This window comes from Rhinolophus hipposideros, assembly GCF_964194185.1.
Source record: "Rhinolophus hipposideros genome assembly, chromosome: 9".
In the NCBI taxonomy this organism is placed as follows: Eukaryota; Metazoa; Chordata; class Mammalia; order Chiroptera; family Rhinolophidae; genus Rhinolophus; species Rhinolophus hipposideros.
In genome coordinates, this window is record NC_138055.1 from 56,043,375 (window position 1) to 56,066,261 (window position 22,887).

General features: G+C 46.8%; 2 protein-coding genes across 8 annotated transcripts; both read right to left on the reverse strand.

The window, feature by feature from the left end:
- Positions 1-5,546: 5,546 nt before the first annotated feature.
- On the reverse strand, positions 5,547-8,700 carry CNPY2 (canopy FGF signaling regulator 2). Its single transcript, XM_081060406.1, has 6 exons — positions 8,354-8,700; positions 7,676-7,788; positions 7,404-7,519; positions 6,337-6,540; positions 6,082-6,178; positions 5,547-5,716 (listed from the first exon to the last, which is right to left on the reverse strand). Exons 2-6 carry the CDS (start codon positions 7,761-7,763, stop codon positions 5,673-5,675), a joined length of 549 nt encoding a protein of 182 aa, XP_080916532.1. The 5' UTR covers positions 7,764-7,788; positions 8,354-8,700; the 3' UTR covers positions 5,547-5,672.
- A 707-nt stretch (positions 8,701-9,407) lies between these two features.
- On the reverse strand, positions 9,408-22,580 carry PAN2 (poly(A) specific ribonuclease subunit PAN2). 7 transcript variants are annotated; one of them, XM_081061466.1, is made up of 26 exons: positions 22,435-22,580; positions 21,434-21,806; positions 18,803-18,972; positions 18,569-18,689; positions 18,323-18,400; positions 17,681-17,948; positions 16,917-17,259; positions 16,618-16,714; positions 15,645-15,764; positions 15,312-15,431; positions 14,918-15,046; positions 14,591-14,790; positions 14,346-14,482; positions 14,098-14,204; positions 13,800-13,898; positions 13,609-13,682; positions 13,355-13,502; positions 12,917-13,060; positions 12,721-12,780; positions 12,432-12,522; positions 11,667-11,824; positions 11,428-11,571; positions 11,128-11,307; positions 10,905-10,998; positions 10,446-10,643; positions 9,408-10,105 (listed from the first exon to the last, which is right to left on the reverse strand). In XM_081061466.1, exons 2-26 carry the CDS (start codon positions 21,713-21,715, stop codon positions 10,071-10,073), a joined length of 3,597 nt encoding a protein of 1,198 aa, XP_080917592.1. In that variant the 5' UTR covers positions 21,716-21,806; positions 22,435-22,580; the 3' UTR covers positions 9,408-10,070. The 7 variants fall into 7 exon arrangements, with proteins under 7 accessions (XP_080917592.1, XP_080917593.1, XP_080917591.1 ...); XM_081061467.1 differs by having other exon boundaries at positions 14,346-14,479; positions 22,435-22,576; XM_081061465.1 differs by having other exon boundaries at positions 14,334-14,482; positions 22,435-22,576.
- Between the last annotated feature and the right edge of the window lie 307 nt (positions 22,581-22,887).

Sequence of the window (22,887 nt, forward strand, 5' to 3'; positions counted from 1 at the left end):
GAGCCGCCGCCGCTGCACCAGAGGCCGCGCCGACGGGTGGACAAGGTTGAAAGGAGGCGGCCGAGGGAAAGGGTAGACGAACCGGCGGCGGCGCCCAGCCCGAGGTCCTCAGCAAGGCCCCGCCTACTGCCCGGAACCCGCTTTCGCCCCTCTCGGGGGACTCGCCCCGGGCTCGGCCATTGGCCCAGTTTGGAGGGGGGGCGGGACCTGAGCCGTTGACAGCAGTTGTGGCGGGGAAGATTGGACCGCCGGGTTAGGCTAATTCAGGGTGGATCGGGCGGGGGGGTGGGGTGGGAGGAGGAGCGTGTAGGTGGCTAAGTATTTGCCTGAGAACTCAGTTAACTTTCTTAGGCTTTTTCCTTTCCCTTAAGACATTAGGGGTTAGTTCTGAGGTGAATATTTGGGACAAAAAGGCTGCAAGGACTTCAACCTTTGAAGATCCTCGGAAGCCAAACCCTTAATATACTATCAGAGCAACTAATCATTACCCGCTTCTCCTACCATGTGGCATGCTTTCTTGAATGTCTTTGGTCAATGACTTAACGGCCATAGAGGTGACATCAGACAGGCTATGATGCCAGAGTTAGCCATTTGGTGGAGAGCACTTGAGGTAAGCAGAGGCCATTGCTGTTATAGATTCTAACAGACCGCAATTATGTGGAGAAGGAAAGCAAAGGCAGGAGCGTGAATATCCACTGCTCTTTGTGGGCCGCCAGTTGTGTGTCTAGTGCCAGGAAATCCAAGTCTTACAAATGCCCTCTTAATATGGAAGTTTCCAGCACAGGCCAGAGCCTTTCGGTCCTGCATATTAGTCTCCCCACTACTCCAGCCCCGTAACGCCATACAGCCAGCCCACCCATCTTGCCTTATGGTCAGGAGCAGCAGACCAAACTGTCATCCACAGTCAGGCATTAGGCACCCTCCCTTTTTGTCACATCACTCTGTTTACTCCCATAGGGCCTCTGGACCCTTCTCCTACTTGGCTACCTTCTATGCACCCTTATCCTGTGCTCCCCAGAGACCATTAAATGAACCATGGCACTACACTGATCTTCCACAGCACTCTTGACTAAGACCTCGGGACCTCTCCGCCTCCCTAAACCTATCACTGTCATTGACCCAAGGGCAGAGGGGAACTCATTCAAGGACCAGGGTATCTTATCTACAAACCCAAGCCCTAAGTGAACAGTCCTCTTACCTCCTTACATAGCAGTAACAAGTTTCAGAAGTCTCGGTACCATCTAAGTCAGGTTTAGATGGACCTAGTTTATATAGACCTACTTTATAGCCTGGACTTGGAAAAAAAGAAAGAAAACCACCATTTTCTCTTGCCAAGTTTCCTTGTACCCAGCTTCACACCTACCAACCAATGCTCCTCTGGGTTGGGGATCAGGTAGGTAGGTCTTAGGAAAGAACTTCATAAACAGAAACCAAGCCATGCCCCAGAGGACCAGTGACCTCAGCTACCTCATCGGTGACTTCAAAGCTCCACTGATCAATATTTGATCCCAATTTAGCAGAGGATTTCCTCTTAACCGTAGAATAGTCTGACCTGGTTTCTTCTCTCTGGTTAATTATCCACAGAGACTAGCCAGCAGACCGGAGGACTGAACTCCAGTGCCCCAAGAGACAGGATGCATTCTCAGGGTGAGGATACCAAAGGGATAATTATTGGGTAGCCGTTAAGTGTGACCTATTTTGGCGCTTTAGTGATGGAAGAGGGTGGGCAACAGTAGTGCTCTAAGCCCCTTGACACAGTGTCCTGGAGCCTAGAATCAGGACTATATGGATTTGTTTTGAAACTGTTCAGTCCTGACACCCACTGCTGTAAGGCCAGTGGGAAAGCTCAGGGAGCAAAGGGACTAAATGGTATCTCCTAGAAGCTGGCTTAGTCTTTTTCTGAACATGCATGGGACCTGGAGAGGTGGGAAGAAAGTTAAGGGAGAAGGATTGGTATGAATTAAACAGCCATGTGAGCTCTAGGCCCAGATACAACTAAATGCCTGAGAATGGAGGGGGCAAAGGAGAGAGGGCTGAGCGCTAAGGTCATCTTGACCTTGAGAGGACCTCTTGAAAGTGGACACAGGCAATGGTGCCCCCTGGTGGCCAAGGATAAGTGGGAGAATGCAACCTAAACTTAAAATAACTACATTAGTAAACCCAACTCCTGCGTTTAAGGCGTAATAGGTAAAATTTATTGAATACTTATTATTTCTAGATACTGTCTAAATGTGGTACATTCATTATCTTAATTAATCCTAACAAATATAGGGGATGTAGGTAATATTAATATCTCTACAGAGGAAACCAAGGTTTTAGATAAAGTATCCTGTTCAGGGCAATAGCTTGTAATTGGCATTCCTAGAATTCAGACCTAGGTTGGTTTCACTCTAGAAGCTGTATCTTAACTATTAAGCCATATTGTTTATATGGTAATGACAGAATTATCAGCTGCAGTCAGGAAGGGGACTTTTAAGTCATTGTTAACAATCTCCTACGCATATCAGCTCAATGTGTTGCTATATTTAATAATATTTTAAAGGATAGGGACCAATAGTCTTACTCATCTGTAAAACCTTTGTACACACATACCTGAAATAGATGGTAAATGGTGACTCTTTCAAAATACATAAAGGCAAGGGAGACAAACATTAGCACCTAAAATGACCAGGGGGATAGAATGGGCTTCTTATACAGAATAATCCGTTTTGAAAAATGGCTGAAAAGAGGATATAGTGCTTTTTCACTATAGATTATTAGAATCAGTGGGCATGCATTCAAACTTGGAGGCAGTTTTCAAACAAATAAAAGTACTGCTTTTCACAGCCACTGGGGACTACATGGAGACTCCACAATAGGGAGCAAGCTATAGCAGACAGACACTGGCCTAAGGATCAGATGGTCACTAGGGTTGAAGGCTTGGCTCCCCACTGACTAGCAAGGCACAACCGCTTTGAACTTAATTTCTTCATCTGTAAAATGGCAGTAACGCCTATTTCTTAAGAGTTATAAAGATTAAATCAGAATGTGTATGTGCTTGCTATATGAGTATTCGACATATGGAGTTGACCCTCAAACAAGAGTTTGAACCACATGGGTCCACTCATATGTGGATTTTTTTCAATTAAATATACAGTCGGCCCCTTGTAGCCCCATGTTTCGCATCTGTCGATGCAACCAACCACGGATCAAAACAGTATTTTCTATCTGTGGTTGGGAATCTGTGGATCTGGAGGGCCAACGGTATGCATTGTTCCACGCCATTTTATATAAGGGATTTGAGCATCTGCATATTTTGGTATCCACAGGGGGTCTTGGAACAGGTTCCCCATTGATATCAAGGGACAACTGTAGTTAAGTTTTTGGTGAGTCCAGAGTTGTATATGGATTTTCAACACTGTGAGAATTGGTGCCCCTGCCTCCAACATTGTTCAAGGGTCAACTGTACTAGTTCCCTTTCCCTTGTTATTCATCCCTGTCCTGTATTTAAAGGAATCTTGTCCCTGCTCTGCTTTTTAACAGCAAAATAATGCTCTAAAACTTATTTTTTTTTTTTTTTTTTTTTTTTAAATATGGAACGCTTCACGAATTTGCGTGTCATCCTTGCGCAGGGGCCATGCTAATCTTCTCTGTATCGTTCCAATTTTAGTATATGTGCTGCCGAAGCGAGCACTAAAACTTATTTTTTAAAGGACTAGATTTTCACATAATAAATTTTCCTAATCACACACCTAGATCTCATTTAATACCGGCTTTGGGAATGTTTTAAGTTCTAACATTTTACTGATAAATTCATTTAGCAGGCATCTAAAGCTTAAAGTGTAACCAGATATGCAAGATTGAGTACAAGTTCTACCAAATACTGGGCTAGAATAATGTTATAATGAGCCTCCAGAAGGGTTTAGATAAATTCATGGATTCCTTGTGGTAACCTGTGATCTGAATTAAGAGATGTGCAGAGTATATTCTCCTAATTTTCTGAGAATCAAGTCAAAGGCGATAATGTCTGCTCTTCCCTATGTAGGACACATCCCTATGTACCAATGACAAAGACTTGGGCTGGAGAATTCTTAACAGCTGTATCTTGACAAACTAGTGAGGTGCATCACAAGTAATTTGTTACCAACTAACATTAAATTTATTAAAACTTGTGAATTTGTTTTGTAAATTAAGCTTCAAGTTCCTTATATGAGTACTCTCACTTAACACTTCTGATAAGCTTTCTGATGGAAGAGTAAGAAGTGTTTAGACACCAAGCCAGCAATGGACAGAATCCTGGGTATACTCACGGGTATGAAACACAGGAACATATTAAAATGCATCACAGAAGACAGAAGGGTTAGTAACGGCTGCTCTGGAAAATTGATTTGATAGGATATAGCATTTCTTTTGATTGGTGAGAAAAGAAAATAACATTAGACCCTGAGTGTAGTTGTCAACTAATATCAGGGTACTGGCTCTGAGCTACTTCATGTGCTGGATTTCATAGAGATTTGTGGTATAAAAAGGCTTTGTTGAACACATTCTGTGTACAAGGTAATAAGAGGAAAAAAGACTTAAAATAGAAGCTGTATCAGATCAGATTGACTCTGGGGAACGTTAGCTTCTAGATTTGCCACTAAATGCAGAACTTCAGAACCTATGGTTTCTCGGAGCCTCAGTTTCTTCATATGTAAAATGGACAGAGGCGAACTAGATGACCTCCAAGTTCCCTTTAGATTCTAAAATGCTTAATTTAAAGTCTTTGAAATGTTTATTCAAGTGTTCTCTCCCTGAGGCATTTCTGGGACAGACATGTTCCATTCCAAACTCTGAGACAGCCACATCTCAGGATCAGGGTGTTTAAGATGCTCCTCAAAGAAGGTATGTTTTATGTTTTCATCTCTATGCCCCAGTACAGAATCTCTACATACAGAAAGTGGGGACAGGCTTATAGTCTAGATTGATAATAGCTAATGATGGAGATGAAAAAGATATACTTTAGTGTTGCTATTGGCATCAAATCTAAAAGCTTAGGCGATCAAGCAAGGCCTTTCATTAAATAGCATTCCTTACCTAATTTCTCCCTATCTGATAAAGCCCTTACTTTTCAGCTGAGTTGATCACATCCATTTTTCCCTTTGCTGTATGCTCTTGCTGATCCCTCCATCTGGAAGGGCAGGGAGGGAAGAATAATGCATGTCCATTATTTCCTTCGAGACCAAGCTCCATCTTACTTTATGTTTTATCAGTATGGATACAAGTTATTTCTAGAATCCTATACTACCATGCACTTACTTATGTTCTCTTGCTTATTCATAAAGGGTCGTTCTCTTAATTAAACTTTAAACACATTGTACTGAGTAGGCACGGAATACATGTTTATCTAGTTTGTGAGTGCAGCAGGAATCTCAGATGGCAAAAGAATGAAAGCTTCAGGCTCCTCCTACCTTCATGCCAGACCATTCCCAAAGCTCTTCCTTCCCTTCCCTTTTCTTTCCTGTCTGGAATCCCCTATCTTCAAGCCTAATGTAAGGGCTAATTCTGGGCATGAAAAGACAACACAGTTCATACTTGTAGTTTCATATTTTTTCAGTTCATTTCAGTAAAAACATAATATAAAAGGCATTGCCACCCTCTTCCCCTCCTGGGGGTGATCCATCAAGCCTGTAAGTCTGGGCCGCTCCGATGGTTCATAGCTCATCATGCGATATATGCAGGGCATGGTCACAGAGATCTGCAAACAGCACATAACAGTTTGAAGGAAAATGCCACTCTCATACTGATACATGCCACTATCAAGAAAATACTCCAAATCAAGCTGATACACATACCAACCACCGTTTTTCAGAGCATATGCTTTTAAATGACAAAATATTCCCATTAGCCTCTCACCTGTGCCTCAGGTGAGGGAACCACAAATTCTGAAAGCCAACAGAGAATAGAGAGGGAGAACCCAACTCCCTAAGCCATGGGTAATGGAAGCCAACTCTTGAGCTAATATCAGAGGGCAGAGAGCTGGGAGGGGGAGGCAGAGGGGGCACACTACGGAATGTACCGGTTTCCACAGGACTGTGAGGATAGGAAGTGGGAGCAGCTTACCTGTTCGCTTACTACAAAGTTTGTCTTTAACATTGTCAGCCTCTCGGGAGAAGAATTCAATGAGTTCATCCTCATATTCTTCCACAATGCTCTCACACTGCCAACCCAAGGGAGAAATGAGTGAGAGAGGGCAGCACGAAGGGGCCTCTTGCTTCTGCCTCCAGAGAGGACAAGGGTATTAACCCAACTTTCCACTTGAGCTCTCCAATAACTCCCCTAATTTCTAAGAACCAGCTACCCACTTCCATAGCTCACCGCAAACTTGAGGGTGCCGCTGATGTCTGAATCAATTCGGATGCCCTGTAGGTCCAGTTCATTGGATTCTCCATTCCGGCTCACTACACGTACATAGTTCTTGCGGTGGGTGGAAGGGTCAATCTGTTCCCCATACTCCTTCATCCGGTCACATACCTCCTCTAGCAGCTCTGTGAGGTGGGCCTCTGAGCGAGCATAAGGCACCTAGAAATGTCCTCAGCCTTGGGTCACACTCTTCTACCTCTGTACATTAGTAATTTATATCCTTACGTTTCCTTCCAAATCTAGCTATTCTAAAAAGCTAGATGCTAAAAAGCCTGCTCTATTTAAAAACAGTATGGTTTATTTGTGTCATTTCAAAGTGCTTTCAAATATATGGTCTTATTTTACCTCAGTATGTACAAGCCTAAGAAATAAAACAGGTGTCGTTAGGCCAGAATTATAAACAGCGACCTCTTTGATTAACCCTAGTCACCTATGTTTTTTTTTTCCTTTGAATTCCCTTAATTCTTATGGATGTAAGGTAATGATTTTATTTTTATTTTTTGTATTGAGACTAAAACATGCCCTCAACAAGAGAGGATTAGAAAGGTAGTGTAGGCTTGAGGAAAACAACTATTAAATCGTTTCACAAGCATTACAACCTTAACATTTCTTTATTGTTCACTAAGTACAGCTTTGTTATATGTGTGTTCTGTTTTCAATTAAAATAAATTTCCTAAATACAAGGAAGAATAAGACCTTCTGTTTCTTTTTTGAATGTTTGTGTGTATACTGTATTGCCATAGTGAAAACATGAATCACATGGATTAAGGATGTGGAGAAGGGGGTTCCCTGTCTGCTAACAACTTCTACAGCAGAAACAAAATATTAAGGTTTGGAGCCAGGAAGTAAGTGCATAGGGTATAAGCCTTCAGCCTGTTCCACATGAGACAGCCCTATCTTTTAGATATCTCTCTGGGTCAACGTTTTCTTCATTTTTATTAAACCAAGCTCCTTCTTAATTAGTTGAGTTCTCATTCAGAGTCAGAGTGATCTACTTTATTTGGGGAAATAGTAACAGTTACCTCCACCACTGACTGGCTGCCATCTGGATTGATTCGGAAAGAGCCCATCTGAATGGTCTTCTTGGGATCCACCTGGGAAATTTCCCACTCTAGTTCATCCACCAGAGCCCTGCAAGCTGGTGCAGGGGGAGAGAAGATAGAGGAGGAGAAAGGGGGAGAAAGGAATCAACACAGGGATTTCCATTCATTCTTACTCAGACTTTGGATCTCATGTCCTCCCAAAGCCCTTTCTTCCCCACCCTCCTTCCTCCCACTTCTCTTTGTGTCTTTACCTCCACAGTGTAGATCCTGGCTCCTCCGAGCCCAGGCAGTTCCCAGCAGGGCCCCCAGAAGCAGGGCCAGCCAACCCCAGCCTTTCATCTTAAACGTAATGGGGTTGCTCCACCTGGGTTTGGATTGGAATAAGGCGTAAGTATGAGGAGTGAGCTCCATTCCCCCAACTTATCCCTCATCCCAATGCCTACAGAGGCCTCAGTGTGACTCTGGTTTTACTTTCCAGGAAATGGCCGGGACACAAAGGGGCTCCTCTGTTCTGGTGCTTGAGGCCCCGGATTGCCCCGGGCGGTGGGTGAGAGCGCGAGCTCAGATTTAGGACTCAGCCCCCAGACACTACGTCGACAGGTGAGGCCCTAGCTGTTGGTACTGCAGCGCCGGCCGCCTAGAGCTCACGGGGCTATGTGGCAGCTACAGAACGGAGGCTGGCGATTAAGCGAGGACGAAAGGCACAGAGGAGCTACCAGCAAGGAGGCCAGGAGTCAGTGAGGTGGCTGGCTCGCGAAGAGTACGCTCAATAAGTAGGGCCTATTTGGACCCAGCACCGGAGACTACTGCATCCCCACCTCCAGCCTATCACCTATTTCCCGGGCAGACCAGCCCCCTTTCTAAGGACCCCTCCATTGCCTGTGCTCGAGTCCATCCCCGACCCTCAGCGCCACTCGCACCCGTCCCACCTCTGCTCCCAGGGCCGCCGCCTTGGCCCAGGCGCTGGAAGACGGTCGTACTCTCACTTTAGCTCTGGACCTAGCACCTGGCTGGGGGGGAGCGGGGCTGTCCCGGCTTCTCCAGAGCGCTCCGGAGCTTTGCAGACACGGGGTGCCCCGGCGACCGCCTGACGCAGATCCTCGCACCCTAAGTGGGCGCCTAAACCCGGCTCCGATGCTCTGCGGCGCAAGCCCCACGCCAGGGATTGACCCCAAACCCGCTCCTCTAAACTCGCGCGCGAACAGGCAGCATCCGAGTGGCTCCTAGGCAGCGAGGACCCCAGTGGATCGCAGAAGGACCCAGACTTGCGTGGCTTGCAGGTCCACGTGACCACCAGGGGTCAGCCGAAGAATAGGAGTGGTTTGAAGCAAGGACAGATCCTGGCGTGGTGTAGGAGGCGGTTAGGCGAGCGTGTGTGGTCAGTCTAGGTGGGCTAGGTAGGACCTTCAAAAAGAAAGCGCTGCTAGCCAGTAAAAAGCCCTAGTTTCAATACTTAGGAAACTACATCTCCCAAGAAGCACCGCAGCACCACATACTTTGTGAGTAGCTACAGGTCTTAAGATATCCTGGGACCTGTAGTTTGTCACCTTCCCCACGCCTCTTTTACAGTTAACGGGGAAACCATACTGTACATCTTATAAAGAATCTGACTTGGGGGCGGACGCGTGGCTCAGGTGGTTGGAGCGCTGTGCTCCTAACACCCCAGTTTGCCGGTTGGATTCCCACAGGAGCCAGTGAGCTACGCCCTCCACCGACGGCTTGACTCCGAGTTGGGGAGGGAAGGGAAACAAAACTGCCAGAGGATACTAGGCAAGCACAACGAAGACCTAACATTGTCCAGGAAAGACATAATTATACTCCCCCAATATGCTTAACTTTGGACTCCACAAAGCTTTACCTTCGTTTCTGGGTGGGAATTTGAAAAGCTTTAGGTTTTTCCCAGTTGTAATAGAAAACCAACAAAAAGGAGAGGAAGACTGAAGTCTGAGAACCCCACACTCGCAGGTCTCCAATAAGACAGATGACAGCCAATATTATTTTTGTTTTATTTTATAAAACATGCAGTTTAAAACAAAATTTTAAAAAATAACAAGAAAACAAAACTTGGGACAGGAGAGTGGAGTGGATGGAAGACAGACGCTTCTCAGCTGTCAGCAGGAGTGAAGCCAGCAGCCAAGCTTTGTCTAGGACCCAGTGGCCCTTTTGGCAATGATGGTGTTGGCAATACTGGTTTGCGAGGGCCACCAAGAATACACACTAGCTCCTCCTGGCATTCCTCAAGCAGTCAGAGACGAGCTAATTCTTGAGCTACTACTGTATCCAGTCACAGTCCAGTACTCAGTCCTTAGCCAACTAGGAACTGGGAGTTTTGGTTCCAGGATCTTCTTTGCCTGGATATTAATCACCCAGGATATTTATTAAGAATACCAATCAATTTTCCATCTGGGTCAATTCTAGGCTTTTTCTGGCCCACTGTTTTACAAAGGATGAAAAAAGAATCTGGCTCCTAGACCCTTTGCAACAATTCTGCTGCATTCCAGTTCTATTAATAGCACCATCTATAAACCCTGAGCAGGTCCAATTCTGGAAGTGGACAGGGTATGGCCAACTTGGGAAGCCATCTCCCAGTTCTGGGACCACAGAACACTGAAGGGAGAGGCAGTAGTTCTTTGGGAGAGGGTGAGGTCAGAGTGCCAGCACTGAGGAAAAAACGGCTGCATCTGTCAGAGACAAAATCAAGAGCATTGACTCGTAAGATGAGTGGAGAAAAAGTACCTGGAATACTTCTTATGAAGGAAAAATGCAAGAGGAAAGAGCATGGACCTGCCCCAAACATTTTAGAATTGGGCAAGAGGAGGTTAGGACTAGTAGTTTCATAACAAATTCTATTTCACTGATTGTTGGGAGGATTAAGTGCTCTGTAAACTGTTGCGTGCTTTACAAATGTAAGGTAAGAGTGGTACTGTTATCATCATTATCATCATCATGGTGGGTATAATCTTCATATATGCAATCAAAACCCTCCCAGTCCAGTTTCCCTTGTCCCATCCCAAGCCTTACTCTTGGGACTTGTCTGGCCTTCAGGCTCAGGCACCTTCCAGTCCATCTTTCGGCCCTTCTCGTAAAGACCCTTGAGCACTTTGTGGAAGGACTCAGGTTCAGTGCCGTTTTTGCTCAGCTCCAGATACTTTCGGTACAGCTGAAGGGCTGTGCGAGCATCCTCAATACTGTCATGGGTCTCCCCTTGAATCTTCAGGTCTGGGGGAAGCAGAGGTGGAATAGTTTGGGACCTAGCAAAGGAAGGTAAAACATGTCCCCTACTCACATCCCCAGCCCCGGATAAACAACAAAAACATGACGGCCCTTAAGGAAATAGCCAAACACCATTCCGGGTGCACAGAAGGGATACTGAAGCTAATTAAATCCATTAGTATCTCTCACCACTACTCCCCTTGGCCCCTCCAACACTTCTGCCTGCCTTTAATGAGCACAAGGGCCTTCAAAGGCAGAGCAACTCACCTAGAAAGTACCAAGCAAGGAATCGCAGGGAAATCATTCGTTTTCGGGGCATGTGAAACAGATAGACAGTGTCAAGGACTTGGTCCTTGGGCACCTGGCAGGGATGAAAGAATGCGAGGCTGAAGGTAGGAGACCCATAATTTCCCATTCTCCAAAAGCATAATGTATACCCTGAGGGGCCCACACTCAAAAAAAAAGACTCTTAAAAGAGCCTTGCCCGAACCATGAGGTTGATGACCCGGAAGTCCTTCTGCAAACCATGACCCACAAACTTGACTCCAATGTCTATGAGAAAACGAAGCTTTAAGTAGGTAGACTTGAGAGTTGTGAGGTGCTTAGAGGAAATCTTGGCATCAAGGTCTCCTGGCTTTATCCCTGAGTATTGAGTCAAGTAATCCACCACCTAGGGGTAAAGAAAACAACAAGTCTCCTAGGAAGCAAGGTGCCAAGTCCCCCTTACCACTCTTCCCTGGGTTCTAGAGCACTCTACATAAGCACAGGATCTGTCTCCCTATCCTAATACCTGCTCCTGGGTGGAGATGTAGTCATCAATGAACGGAATACCCTCATTCGGTCCCTGGCCCCGAACACAGGTAATCCGCGCTACTGACATCTGGCTTGGTTTGATGGTAGACTTGGTGCCATCACTGCGCAACTCTGCTTCCTCCTACATGAGAAGAATTAATAAGGAAGTCAGAGAAATGCTATGACTCCTAAAATCCCCAGAATTCTGTCCCAACATCCACTTTTGGCTTTGGTTACCTCATTAAGGGTGACAAACTCAGCATCTAGGCCCACCAGGTCCCCAACCTGTGGCATCTCATTCAGCATCAGAGGAATAAAGGTAGTATGTGTTTTCCGCTGCTTCCGTGCCAATGAGGCTTCAGCCAACAGGACACTTGCCTCAATAGGGTTCTTGACTAGAAGGGAGAATCCGGAAGACAGATGGCTGGAGACAGGGAAGTGACCAGGGGTGGGAAGCCCAGGGAGGCTGACCAGAAACCAGGTCTACACTGTGATCCCTCAATAATCAAAGCATGTGAATAAAAAGATCACGTTTGATGAACAGAGCAGGTAGAATGGAACATGTGAAATCAGGAAATTATCAAGAAATATACTAAGGGAAAAAAAGTCAACAAAAGGAAAGAATAAGATTTTTACTTTGGACTTTAGCTTAGAAAACCTAGAAAAATGAAGTTACAGAGAAAGTATGGTTTAAAGTCACCAAAAAGGGACTTAATAAGGAGTTCATCTCCAAAAGAAGAAATGTTGGGGATAAGAATGATGAGACTCAAAATCATAACTTTAGCCATTTTTATCAGACTTTTCCCCCATAACCTTTTTCCCACTATACCCTCCGGATCTCCAGCTTCTAAATTTAAGGCCTTATATAAGCAGGAATCTCTATAATATCCTGGAACTATTAACACTGGTTACAGATCCTAATCTCAACAAACTATTTCCCAGGTCTCTTTCTGAAGACCAATCTAAACTGCCCACACCATGGGTCCACTCTGTACCACTTACTGTTCAGGTTATATTTGGAATTAAGATTCCTTTTGATGTAATAAAGGATGGCAGGCACTTTCCAATTCATATCAAACTGCACAGCTTCATGCTATAAAAGAAAAAGCACTTAATGGCCCCCTTTTCCTTTTTCCCATGTCAGACAAAAGACGGGACTAGATGCCGTTTTTATTCTTGAAAACCCATCCCTCCTCCCTCCTGAATCTGCCTGGCATTGTCTAGGGCACTGAGAATGAGGATGCTAGGAAAAAGGGAGATGAAAGGGGGAATGCAATATGTTATAGCTAACCTTATCGATAGGTTCAATGAGAAAGTCATTGAAGAGATACCACTGCTGGTGGGTAACGCCCTATGGAGATACAGAGAAAGGCTGATGCCAAAGTGATGGCTGGAATCACTGTGGCTCAGACTGAAGATAAGGACAGACCTGGGATTCCACTGTGGCCACCACCAGGAGTGTCCCTGCCCTGTATTACCTCACTCACCTCCTTGCGTTGGTGGTAGGTCTCTCCAACTTTGATGTGAGCCACCAGGCTGCCCCCTGTGCGTGAGTCCAGGATGTGTACCACAGTAGCCATCAGGTCATACACATAGACACCATGCTCCTCCTCTGCCCTGGCTGGGCCCCACTGTGAGGGGGGTACCCAGGCTGCTAAGCTAAGTTTAAGGATGGGGAAGGAAGGGGAGTGGGGATAGAGGACAGGGAGTTTGGGGTACGTGATGGGGGACCAGGGTGGGTTATCTCCATTCTAGCCCATCTGTGACTCCCAATAACGAACTGAGTCACTCTGGAAAAGCCCACGACTGGTAAATACTCAGCCTGATTCCCTTTTCCCTATACTAAGTTCCACCTTCCCCCTGCCCTGCTTCTGCCCCATCTTCCTCTCCCTTATTCCCCCTCCTCTTCCCAGTTTTCCAACGACCTGCATCTCATCCCCATCAGTCCAATTGCAAACATCCAGTCCTTTGTTCTTGGTCATCTTCATGCGAATGGAGAAAGGAAGCCAGACATTCTTCAACTCCTCAATGGAAGGACACATGAGCATGCCCTCTGGACTCCCTAGTTCCTTCCTATCAAGACAGGAGAATCAGAAATTTGTTCTGAGGAGTTCTAGCCAATGATAAAATAAGCTGCTGGGTAGTTCAATCCTTTGATCACTCCCAAGACAGTACCTACCAATCAGCCAAAGCAAACTCCTTGCTCTTAGAGATTTCCCCACTGTGTTTCTTCATTGCCATCTTGAAGGCAACCTGAACACAACAGAGAAAATATCTGATTCCTCAGGAACATTAATCATACATGGAGGTCAGAGGAGGGAGAAAACGAAAAAGTACTCCTAAGGCCCTGTTTCCAGCCTGAGTCCTTACCTCAGCCTGCATTCTCCAGAAATCAGCTTCTTTCAAGCTGTTCACTTCACAATTGATGACAAGAATATCTGGCAGATGGCAGATGTTGCGGGTCTGAATCTGAGAGGATAAAACAAAGAATGGCAGGGAGCCGACAGGGAAAGACACTCAGACAGGAACAGTAAAACCTGGAGCTGCAGCCTCAAATTGGGGTTCTTCCCACTCCCTATAGCTCCCTGGGTGGCAGTGCTAACCTAGCCAGCTGCAGATGAGAACTACGGCTGAGTCCCCAACATATCCAGTGCCACAGCCCACTCACCGTGGGCTGGTACTTTTCACAGTTGTCACACCAGGCCTGTGTGTTCTGCGCCAGGCAGATGCTTCGCTTTAACACCTGAGCAAAGTCACAGTTCTTCCCAGTTTTATCTGTGGGTAAACTGGATACTTCACTCCAGGTTCTCCCTTCTACCCAACGTTAGCATTTGCCTCCCCCCACCCTCTCCTTGGTGTTACAGGACGTTGGGAGAGCCTTCCCAACCCAGCTGCAGGGTATACCACTGTTGCTACCCTCAGGGTAGGAGAGCGTGAAGAGCAGGGTGGATGAGGCTCGCACGGTCTCACTGCCACAGCGGCAGAGGCTGCAGTTCTCCATCTCACAGCTGAACAGCTGCCCAATGACAGAGTCCCCCGATGAGCAAAAGCTGCTAAGAGTGGGGAGGGCGATATATGTGCACGGAGGGAGTTAGGAGACCGTCTAAGTCATAGAGGGGCCTGTTAGGGAGGCTTGAACTATTCCTGTCCTGATTCCATACCTGCCTCCAGCACCTCGATAAGCCTGCGGAACTTCCAACTCCTGCATATCCTGATGCAGTTGAGTGAGAATGAAGCGATTCCACCTCTGAATGAGCCTGGCCAGATTGCCCTTGCCTGAGGCCTCATCCGAGTCAGCCAGAATCAGACCCAGCGCGGAGGCTTCAGGAATGGTGCGGAATGCCCGAAGAAAATTACTGCCCTGGAATCCAGAAAGCGAGTTGGTGGAAAGGGGTTATTTTCTCTTTTGCGGCTGTTTGCACAGTGATGTCCTTGCCTACTGTCCATCTCCCTTCCCCTTTTATCGTCCCAGGTTTCTAGGCACCGACCTGACAAGGGTCACCTCGGGAGAGGTCCAACATGTGGAAGAGGAAGCCTAGCTCACATGCCAGGCAGAACTCCTTCTGGCAAAGGTGGTTCTGGATTAGGCAGCGAACAGGCTCCAGGAAATAGAGCACCTGGAGGGAAGAGCAGGAGAACTGACGCAGGCAACTGCTACGGGGAGGACGAGAGATGGGAAAGTTAAACAAGCTGGTGGAGTCCCCTGAAGCCGTGGAGCTCATAGAGAAGACTTGGAGGTTATGGGGCAAGAAAGAATGGTAAAGGGGGCCATGGGAAAGTGGGCTGGGTAGGAGAGATGTGGGAAACGAGGAGGAGTTGTGGGGCCACAGAGAAGAAGCAACACAGCCGGCACATTCACGTCCCGGGCAAACCCCCCCTTACCTGGATCATGCAGTTACAGTAGGCATTGGGGATGTGGGGCTCTAACCCAGCAAACAGGGTCTTATTGTAGTGCTTGAAGTCAAAGTCCTCCAGCCCTAGCTTGGAGTATTTGATGGTCACCTGAGGCAGAAACAGTCTGAGCAACATGAAGGTATCCTCAGAGTCCCCGAATCTTCTCAGTAGCCATAACCTTCCCCAAAACCTCCCTCCTGAGTCCAGGGTGGTAGGTGAAGGCTTCTCGACTGAGTCCATCAATCCTTTCTCATACAACCCTCTTCCCTGGGGCCCTTTCCCCACATCCCACAGGGCTCCTTCCCTGGGATCCCCTAGCACCTTGCGGTATTTCTTAGAGACCATGTGGAGATGTGGCTCCTCTTCTCGCCCTATTGGTGACTCAGTGACCTGGCTGAAGCTGTCAAATTCATTGTCTGACTCCTTGAGTCGGTAAGGAATCTACAATTTTAAAAAAGAGGTAACCTTGTTGGATATCTTGATTAAGACATCTTTGGTTTTCCCCCACCTTTATCCCAACACTGAAACAGTCACCAAGTCCTCAACCTTTTCATTTCATAGGGTTTTCAGCATTCACTGCTGCTTTTTTATTCCCAATATCATCACCCAACCTCATCGCAGCTGGACCACTGTGACGGCTTCCACGCTGGGCTCCCCACATTCACTCTGTCCAGCATACTGCTACCAAACTAACCCTCCCAGAAGGTCCCTATCAGTGCATCACGTCTTCCACTGCACATTGGATTGCAAGGCTTCACAATCAGACCTTCTCCAACCTTATTCTCTTGTTATTTCCCAATACTATAATAACAGCCACTCCAGCCAGACTGGTACCGTCACAGTGCCCATCAGGTACCCCTTTTGCAGTTATACCTCTTGAGATCTTTACTAACACTGGTCTCTCACCTTGAATATGCTCTGCTCTTACTATCTACTCACCCACCTCTCACCTCTCCAGCTCCATATCCACCTCTGTCCGGATGCCTTCCCTGACCACTCTAGCCCAAACAGCTCTGACAACACATGCTTTTAACATTCCTCCAGCACTTAACAACAGAACACAAATAATTTCTGTTATGTGTAAGTCTTATCTTCACCAACCAAATACTCCTTAAGAGCAAGGACCCTATTTTCTATGTCTCTGAATCCTCCCTCATACCTAGCAAAGTACCTTCAATTTAGTAGGCTTTAAAAAAAACTTTATGGACTAAAAACAAAAACTAGTAAAAGAAAAAGACAGGAGAAATGCCAGTGGGCTGGTGGGGGGTGCTGACCTTCTCCCCTCTGAACACACCTGATTTCGCAGCCTGGTGCGTGGGTTGGGTGCATAGCCAATGAAGCCCACCTTCTTCATGGTGCGCAGAATCTCTGCATCCACAGGGGGTGCTCTCCTGTAATGCAGTATAATTCTAGGGCTTGAAGATAGTGGTGTCTACCCATCCAATCCCCAGTCCCCAGGGAGCCAGAAAAAAAGAAAATACTGAAGGCAGGTAAAACTCAGGAAAGAAGGAGAATAATAACAGGGCTTGCAGACAATCCTGGTATCTCAGGTCTTTCCCCCTCTCCCCTTTTGGCCCAGATATGAGGTACAACCTGGGAGCTGGAGCGGAGTTGGCAGCAGGCCAATCAGAGAGAAGTGTATCAGTGGTGAGTGGGACAGGGATGAGGGAAAGAGGCAGCAGGTCCTGGCTCCAGTCCAGAGGAGGCAGTGAGTCCACGAGACAGGGCAAAGCAAACTCGGTCTCCCGGGAGTAGGGGTTGAAGGAAGCCTCAGGGGAATCAGTCCAGAGGTGCACACAGCCCTCAGAATCCCCAAAGGCCAGGGCCTGTTTGCTGGCTGACACATCAAACGTCATTAGCAGAGGCCCCACAGGATTCACATGAAAGATGTCTGCTGGGTTGGCCAGGCCTGTGGGCTCACAAAACTGGCATTGCCCTAGGAGGGAGGAAGAAGCCCACTGAGCAATCTCTGGAAGGTGAAAAGGAGCCATCTTTTTATGCCCTTCCTACCCTCTAGTCCTCTGGTTTCAAAGAAAATGGGCCTAAAATCCATGCCTACAGATAGAGAGAATATCATCTGATGTCTTCCCATAAGCCACTGGGAGGTCTGCTAATGCAGCAAATGGCAGTTCTAAGGTTGTTTTGCCTGCTCCACTTTTATCTTTTTCTGCGTTTTTCACACCCAGGGAGAAAATAAAAGCTTTAATCTCTGACTAAACCTAAGTGAGACCCAGAGACCCTGCTGAAAAGTTACTTTTTCCCCCAACAAAGGAGGTTCCTGGGAGTACAATCCTTCTGGTGCTTAGTTGCCCTTTGCTCACTAACCCCTCTTATACCATCTTACATGCCCTCCATACCTGACTGGGAGATGATAGCAAGACGAGAAGTGTATGTAGGGATGAAACGCAAGAAGGCAGGATCCACATGTACTTGGAGCGGTGTGATGGCGCGCATCATGCGCAGATCATACACCTTGAGGAAACGGTCGCAGGCAAGGCCGGTGAGACGGCTTGAGAAGCCACAGGCGGCCAGCAGGTTGCCATGCACATCAAAGTCCGACAGACTCCCTGAGAAAGCGTCAAACTCATGCTCCACCTTAAAAGTACGAAGGTCTCGCAGGGAAATCTGAAGAAGAGATAACTTGGTTATCTACAAAAGCTGTTACCAGGATGAGTCCCTGCCACCTACCTAACTCTGTGAGGCCCCTACAGAAAGAACTGCAGCACTAGGATATGGGCAGTTAAAGCACAGAAAAGGCAAAAAGAGAAGCCAAGAGCTGGAAGGGACCCCACAGAGAACTCCTGTTTACCCTATTTCTTCTAAGGTTCGGAAACATCAGTCTGAAAGATAATCTCACAGTATAACATGGCTGGGTAGGAACTCAATTCAAACCTCTCTTCTCTCCAATTACAGCCCCAGAACTGAGGGAAAGGCTGAACCCAGTCACACATCTGGTGAAACAGGACCCCATGGTAGGAGGAAAAATGGAACTTCACTACCTTGCCAGATGTATGGCCACAGAAGAAGAAGCGGTTTGTCTGCCTCATGATGGTGACTCCAGGTGTCTCAACTGCGTACTGGGGAGGAAAGCAGGAGAAACCAGTAAGAATGATTCTTCCCACAAACCAAACGAACAGAAAGGTTGCACATACATCTTTGGCATGTTCCCAGCCCAGGTATTACCCACTGCCGCCGCCACAACAACCACAGACCCTGCTTGGGTCTTTCCTGGCCCAGGCTGGTACCTTCTGAGTCTCCTGGACAGTATTAAGATCAATCTCCAATATGTGGCTGTGCAGCCCACCAACCAGCAGCGTGCTGCCGTCAGTCAGCAGGAGACTGTGCATGTCGTCACTCTCGTCCAGCCTGTCGGGGACGGGAAAGGCTAAGGCGCCAGGGTCTCAAAAGCTGCCAATCCTTTAGCCTCCCCAGTCTGTGAGGGAACCTCTTTCCCAGTTCAGAGCTGAGAAGCCACTTACAGGTAATCAAATATAATGAGGCCCCCACGGGCCATATACTTGAGGTTGTTCTTGGTGAGAAAAAGGATACCATTCTCTAGGCTCTGAATCTGCCGAATGTCATCACTGCCATTGACCTGAAAGGATGAGTAGCGCTCCAACGCTGGACCGAAAAATGAAGTGGCGTGACCCTGGAGGGGACAAAAAGATGAGAGACACCCAGAGTGGAGGGGCAGGGCCATCCCAGATACAAGTTAGGGACTAAACGTTGCTCAGCTTTTTTCCATTCTTGCTTCCTGGCCTATCCGGCCAGCAGTGACTAAGGCATAAGGCTAGGCACTAATCTTAGTGATAAATACACTGATAATACCATCTTGTTTGTTAAATGTTTTACAAGGTACTTTTGTATATTCTACCTCATTTTATCCTCATAATGACCCTGCTGAATAGGTAATGGCTCGGTTGGTTAGAACAGTGTTCAGAAGGTCAGGGACGTGGGTCCAATCCTCCACTAGCCAGCTGGCTTTCTTATATTCCACAGTCAAGTCTTAATCTCGACCAGCACTGTGGAAAACGTGCACTGTGGGGGCACAGGCGGGAATAGAGAGAATGTGATGGCTCCTTGGATGCCATTCACTCCTGGCTTCTCTCTTAGACCATACCCTCTTCTTTATGTGCTCCCTCTGACTACTCTTGAAACATGGCTATTCCCAGCCCACTATCTCTTCACTCTATATGTTTTCCTAGGTAATCTCACCCACTCTCAAGGTTTTAACTATCCATTTTAAAGCTGATGAATCCTAATTTCCTTCCCTAGCCCAGGCCACTGCGTCAAGCTTCAGACTCATACATCCAAATACCTGCTAAACATCTCTCCTTAGATATCCCACGAGAACTTCAAACTCACTACATCCTAAATTAAATTCACCATTTTTACCCCATTTCAATTCTTAACTGTATTCCCGATGGTACCACAATCTACCCAGTGGACCAAGTCACTGGTAGTCAACTTAAATCTTGTTTGTTTTACTTCCTAAATATTTTCCAAATCTATTCTCACGTATACACCTCTACAGTGCTTTATTCAGGCCTTCATCATATTTTATGTCAACTACTACAACAGCCTGCACACTGATCTTAAGAGTCCTACCTTGTCCCCCTTAAATCAAACTATACTGCTATCTCAGTACTCTCCACCTAAGATACAAACCAGACCTTGTCATTCTGGATAAAAATGTTTGGTGGCCTGAAGGATCAAGTCCAAGTTCTTTTAACAGAACATATGGGGTTTTCTAGAATGTTCTTTCCCCAGATATCTGCCTGGCTTCCTCCCTCCCTTCTAGATGGATTAGAATGATCATCCTGGCCAGCATCCAGGTTTCTACTCAAATGTGACTTTATCAGAGAGACCTTCCCCGACCAACTGTCGAAAACAGCAACACCTCCCACCCTTCATTACCTCAACACCCTTACTTCACTTTATTTTTCTTAAGGATACTAAGCAATACCTAATATATTATAAATGTATTTTTGTTGCCTTTTAAAATGCTTATTCTAAACCTAAACCCCAGAGCAACATCTGGCACTTAGCAGGTGCTCAAAACACACTGGTTGAATGAAGACATGTCTAACTATTCAGCTTCATCTTCCAGTCCAGTAAACCCTAACGATTTGTAGTTCCTGCACTCCGCAAACACTACGCTGTGTAATACATTGGGAAGCTTTGTTTATCTCATGGCTTTTGCCAGGAGAACATTTTCCTTTTCTTCACCAAACGTCTACTCATATCTCAAGACTCAGTTCAGTGTCACTTCCTTCTGTAGGTCCTTTGACTCTCCACTATGCCCACCAGCACTCGGTACGTATTTTTACACTGGCATTTAATAGTTTACATCCTAATTACACAATTATTAAGTCACGCAACTTATTTTCTTCTGAAGTACCATGAGTTATCTGTTTATGTCTTTTCCTCGTTGTCCTGTAAACTCCTTGAGGGCAAGGATTATGTTTTATTCAGCTTTCTTCCCTGGGCCTAGCACAGCAGTAGATACTGCCCACTGAAATGAATGCATTAACAAAACATTCATTCTTTCTAATGGAAAAACAATTCACACCCTATGGAAGGTAAATTAGTAAAGCAAAGCTAGCATGTTATTTCTTACAAAATCTTTGGGCTTCCTAATATATTGGTAGTATGGATACACATTTTTAAAAAATCAACATTGATAATTGCTCTCAAAGGGATTAAAGTCAGGCAGAGAAGACAGAATGATTCCATGTAAGATATACAGAAACATGCGTTAAATATTCTATAATTATAAAAATGAAAAACAGAGGAGGGGCATTAGAGATTGGGTTGAGATGGCTACAGACTAATTGATGGGTACAGTTATCACGATTAAGCATGGAATGGGCAAATTGTGGCAGAAGTGGGATGCCTTCTGAAAAAGAACACCTATGTAACTCATCCCTGGATCCCATGACTCCCTCTCTCTCCATTCCCTTCTTCTTGGCCTGACTTAAGAGACCCAGCTAATTCTCATCACCTCCACTCAGCTCTGGCTCCCTGCAAAGCATCTGTCCTTGGGCTAAACCCAGATAAAACACATCCATCATCTCCTTTCAGCCCTTACAAAGGGGTACAGGTCTTACCCCATGGCTTCCCACCCACAGCATCTCCTCGTGCAAGTCAAAGTGGGAGACGGAGACAGGCACACCCACTTCAGCCACCACACTGTGCAATTCAGAGTAGACACCTTCCATTATGTGCACTGACTCCTGGACAGGAAGGGCCTCCAAGGCCACTCCCTCTGGGCCCAGCTCCACATTGTGCAGCAGACTTGGGTTCAGATGCGCATCCAGGACAGGGTCCAGGGCAGAATGCACGGCAGGGGCATACTCTGCCAGTCCAGGGTCCAGACCCTCGAAGTTCATGATGATGATGGCAGCAGATTACACCTGTGCCACGGCCCCTTCAGATGCCCGACCCAACCTTCAGCAGGAGAGCACCAGTGGGCATCCTGGCCTGCAAAGGGAAAGAGGCAGCTGAGTCAGGGGTCGGCCCAGGTACTCGTATTCAGTGCGTTACAGGTTATAATGCGCAGGAGGAAGATGAGGCAGGCAGTGATGAAGCAGGCAGGCAGGGGATGGGCAGCTGGGCAGAGATGGGAGAAGGGTTGTCTGTTCTTCCCTTCCTTTTCTCCTCTAGGCCCTCTTTACTCCCCAACATCATACCTAATCCTTGACTTCCTTTTCACTTCCCTTCAGTGCTGCTCACTTGCCTGGTTTACCCCTGAACCATCAGTGGAAGGAGCAGCAATTGAAGGGGTAGGAGTTAGACAGAGGGGGCTAAACTGCTTGTTTCCCAGACTTAGGGATGGGGTTGGGGGGTTGGGAGGTGAGAACAAGAGAAGTCAGTTTCCCAGAATCCTCTGTAATGTTACCCAGGATTCTCTAGGGGAAAATAAGAATGGCCAGTTACCCACAATTGAGGCGGGGGTAGGGGTACGTGATGGAAAGGGCTAGTTCCCAGAATTCCCTGGGGGAGACAGAGACATCAACTACCCAGAATTCTCCCCCGGCGGCGCAGAGGGGAGGGATTAGGGCACGGGTCAGACGTGTTCCTGGGATGCTTACGGGGATTGGGTCATTACCAAGATTTCTCCATGGCGGATATTTTGGAGCGCGTGGAATTACAACGAGTAGGGGGAGAGCAAATGCCGTCAGCTCCGTGGGAAATTCCAGTTTCCCCAATTCTCCCCCGCGCCTCAAGCTCAACCTAACATGACGCTAGAAAGGAGGCGGACTCCCAGTCGCAGCTTCCAATCAGGAAGAGTTTGGGGCTCTCTTAAGCCAATCATGTGGAGCCAAATGCAGACGGCTTCGCGAGAAGACGTATGACGCAGGCCTGGGCAAAAACAAGGGTTACGGCGCGCCGATGGGAACAATCCTGGTCACGTCCTGGTCCTATAAGATGTTAAAAAGTAACCTCTTGACGTTTAAGCCTTCTTTGAACAAAATTAGAGAACGCCAGTTTGGAAACCGAACTCTCATGCTCCCTATAGTTTTAGAAACTATAATAGGAGACGCCTAAGGCAAAGCACTGG